We start from the raw sequence: 4,377 nt of genomic DNA on the forward strand, positions 1-4,377 counted from the left end.
ATTTCTGTATCACTGACATATCCTGATTTATTCACTTGTGTTTGAAAAAACCTACTAATGATGTTGATCTTTGGAAAATACCTCAGAAACTTTGTTCAATGTTAACTATTGTTTGCTTGCATTTTAGCTATTATATTTTATATTTTAATCTGGTGTCATTGTCATGATATAAAAGACTGTTTAGTTTAGATATTATTGATTAATTTATTTTTTGTGAGTGAATATTTTATTATTGTTTAGTTATAACAAGAGTTAAAAGCAGATGATTGTAGGAAGTTTTGTTAATAATTCATTGATGTTGAGACTATCAAACATCACATGCAATACATTGATGTCGAGAATATAGAAGGTGAGCAGACGATTAATAGCAAAAAAGAGTAAAGTTAGAGGCCAAGGAAAAGTTCAGCGTGAAGTTAACTACCATAGAAGTGTTAGGCCTAACGATTGACATAAGCCTGAAGTTTAATATGTTAGAGTAAGACTAATAGTAGAAAAGGAGATAAGAAAAATAATTTATTCTGTCAAAGTGTAGTTCTAAAGTAATTGAATCAGCCTGTGTGCTCTTTGACAAAAGAAACAGAGGAGATTTAGAAGAAAGAAGACCAAACAATTATGGTAACTCATGTCACAATTGTAAGTGAATCACATACAGAATACTAGTGTGATAGTAATAGAAAAGATAGTTCAGCTTGTCAACTGAAATTCTAAAGTAATTGAATAGGCCTAAGTGGACTTTTGGCAAGAAGAACACTATACATATAGTGTTTATGATATGCCTGTAATCTCTATAGTATGAAGACTTTGCTGTACATACATTTAACTTGTTCCAAATATATATATGTAATTTGAAAAACGAGTAAAGTGTGTGCTGTTTATTCATTTTTGAATTTATCGCTAACAAGTCACAGACACCTACTGTAGAAGAATCCTAAGCCCAAGAACAAGTAAAAGCCTGTTATTTTGACAATTGGCAAAAAGAATTATATATATTTTAAAATTCTGACAGTCATCTTAAACCGTAATATACATATTACCATTTACCTATGATTATTCTGAAAATTTCTGGAGATGAATGAGCTGTATAAAAATGAGTGAGAAATGTAGTGCTAGTTTATGGTGGGTATTTCACCTTAAAATATGGTAGCTATGTTGCAGTTTCTTTTCTTTTTTTTCTAACATGGCAAGATTTTAGACAGTACTGCTTAACATACTTTATGCATAATTTCTATCCTATGTACTTTATAAATTGCTTCCTGCATTTCTATTTATCGTGGTGGATAGAGCTTTGTTCTAAGAATATATTGGTGAATGAATGTTCAGATTGAATAACAGAGAGCATCTTGATGTATTATTTTTATCAAACAGTTTATTATTCCTTCATAATTTATGTATCAACAAACAATCATATCTTTCCATTCGAATCTCTGACCAGTTTTTCACTGTTCATTCATTCTTTCCAACTGATTGAAGTTCCTCAGTCTAAATGCCTAGGTCTATCTGGAATATCTTTCTCTAGGAAAGTTTATAAGTTATTTGTTTTGTTTTTCTTCAATCACAATTTAGTGTTTCTATAATTTTTAAAATTGTGATTGTTTAGAACAAGGTGTAATAGTCCAAACTGTGGGCCAATAATGAATATATATATATATATATATTCTCTTGGTCTTTTGTAGAAAAATGAATGAGACTGTCACTTGTGAAATTACCTTATAAGAATATAAGAAAACCCCATAAATTTAAAATTCAGTCATCTGAAAATTCAAGATTGTTTTTTTTTCAGAAATAAATTATTTAATATTGGGCTAGAAACTGTTGTTTCACAATACAAAAACAATTCGTATTCACAAATGTTTAAACTTCATTTACTACACGTTATTCTGGTGGTATTATGACTTTTAGTAAAGACCAAAAATTGAAACATTTTCTTCAAGTAATGGAAAAAAAATTAACAAAGCTTCATAATGTTTTCCACAAAATGTTTTTGTACATAAAATATAATGTAGAGTGGTTTTAATATTCTTATACTTATTAAGGTTTCATAAAGTCTTTTTTTACAGCTTATAACTTAAGATTTTTTTCAGTATATACTGTAATTAGTTTTCTTACAATAAATTCATAATTTTTTGATATAGATTAAGATACACGAATGTTGTAACTTCAGACTTCATATGTAGTTGATAAATGTAGATTTTTCATAATGTTTTGTCTCCAGGTTGCTTGCCGAATTGAACTTCCTGAACAAGAACTTATGTTTGACAAGGAAGCAGCCAACATTCGTTGGTTGTTGCTACCAAGTGAAGCCAAATTATATATGTTAGGAGAAAAGAAGGAAGGTAGCATACCGAAATCCCTACCATTTTACCCAAAGACATACACGATGAACTTCAATAATGATGCTTCTACAAGCAATAATTTTTTTAGCAACAAGGAAGGCCATTCATGTGAAGATAAGTCTCTAAATATTGAAACACATATATGTAATTCTAAAAGAGATCAATCTAAAGTAAAAAATGCATCACTTCCTCTTCCAAACAAAACCGAAATTAAACAGTTGCTGCTTCTAGAGCCAGTGATTCATGCTTTGGAAAATCATTATGAGAATAATATGTCTTCAAAATGGATCAATGAGTCTAGTTGTAAATATAAAACTGAATGTCACACATTGGATCATAACAGTGTATCATCTAAATCTTACTGCTGTCTTGAAACATCCAATGAGGGAACAAAATCTGAGAATGTTCTAGAAAAACACAGGGAGGTGAAAAATCAGTTACAAGCTACTACTTGCCAGTGGCATTCTCCACCTAAACAGATTTTCAAGCCATTTCTTAAGGTGAGTAGTAGTTATTAGGCAATATACATATTTTTATCTCGTGTGTGCATCAAAAGTTTCAAACTAGACTTATTTTGTAGTGATACTTGTTTTCATACACCTTCTAGTAACTTTGTGTGGTAAAAGATCAAAAAAAGGTGTCCCACCGCTTTAAAACTGAATACCTCCAGTTGGACTTTGAAGAGGGTTTTCAGTCATATTATTATTCAAAGTGGGCACTAAGATAAAAAAGATATCTGCCAGATGGCAGCACAAATAAAAATTTTAAGACGAACTGACAGCAAACAATGTTATTATACATGAGATTACAAAACTTTTTATTAAGTTAGTGATGTCTTAGCAAACGCTTTTTGTTAGACTTGTCATTCTTATTACCTTCAGTTGCATACTCTACTCTGACTTAAAACCTGGCAATGCAAAATTTCCTTGATTTAGATTTACAAAATGTTAAAGTTTGAAGCCAAAAAGCAGATTTGGACTGTCATAGGTGTCACAGTTCACAAATGCTTATTGAACATGCTTTAACTCTAGGAGTGAGGAATTTTAACCTACTTATATATGCATATATATTAATGGACTTGCATGCATGTGTAAAAAACTTAAAGCAACTGATAGAGCCATCAGAAAATTAAAACAATCCAAGTAGGTCAGCAGTGTTTAATTGAAGGCAGAACCCTTTAAAAAACTTCAGATTCTTTTTTCTAAGCCTAAGTATATAAAAAAATTAGTTGACCTGCTTAAAATATTGTTATAGTAAGTGTACCACTTTTCTGATAATTTAGAGTTCATGACTCTGCACCAGTAGCTGTTATCCATATGAGTTGAATACAATGTGTTATCTGATAACACCACAGAGTAGATAGAAAAGAGAAGTTTGATGCCATGAACCACAGGATATCTTATTGTGAAGTTGTCTGTTTTCTGTTGACATGTGCATTTCATTTTACTCCTACTGTTGTGTTATCAAGATTGAAAAAGGCATCTGTTTTGAGGAAATGATCATCTTCCACAACTCAAAAGACTTATGACCAAGAGGAAGAGTTGGTCACTGATGGGAGACATTGTTTGAGAGAGCTGTCAGGCCTAGGAAAAGTCCTTTCCTTGATATCAGACTTTTGTCTTGTTACAGCCAATCGTGAGCCCAGCCGATGCTTAACCAACAACCCACACATCCCACCACTTCGATGGAACCACACTGGTACCCACAGATTAGATGAGGATATCCTGGTCATTTTCTGGTTTTCATGCCACAATTAATACTTCATGAGCTACACAAAGAGTAACTGAAGGACCAGTTCTAAGATGGGCACTCATTGTCTCACAGCAAGGTAAAGCCTGGCATGATGTATGGTCTTCTGCTTTTGATAAGATGTTCCAAAACATTCATGTGGAGTAGTTAAGGTGTGCATTAGTTGATGCATATGAGTTTGTACTTCAACAGCTAGGAAAGGCTGCCATGTGATAGAAGTAGCGCTACAATACAACTGTGAGGGAACAGATGAACCAATATGGAAGCAGCTCGGTTATGACTGGACAGGACCTTA

The 4,377-nt window shown here is 32.1% G+C and overlaps 1 protein-coding gene across 1 annotated transcript in view; it reads left to right on the forward strand.

Annotated features, from left to right (window-relative positions):
• Positions 1-2,216: 2,216 nt before the first annotated feature.
• LOC106471439 (tRNA 2-thiocytidine biosynthesis protein TtcA-like) overlaps positions 2,217-4,377 on the forward strand; it is a 24,842-nt gene continuing 22,681 nt past the window's right edge. The window contains exon 1 of the mRNA XM_022400053.1: positions 2,217-2,833. Coding sequence (XP_022255761.1) covers positions 2,249-2,833 — 585 coding nt within the window. The 5' untranslated portion in view covers positions 2,217-2,248. The remainder of the gene's footprint in view (positions 2,834-4,377) is intronic.

Source organism: Limulus polyphemus, unplaced genomic scaffold (genome assembly GCF_000517525.1).
Source record: "Limulus polyphemus unplaced genomic scaffold, Limulus_polyphemus-2.1.2 Scaffold4626, whole genome shotgun sequence".
Taxonomy (NCBI): domain Eukaryota; kingdom Metazoa; phylum Arthropoda; class Merostomata; order Xiphosura; family Limulidae; genus Limulus; species Limulus polyphemus.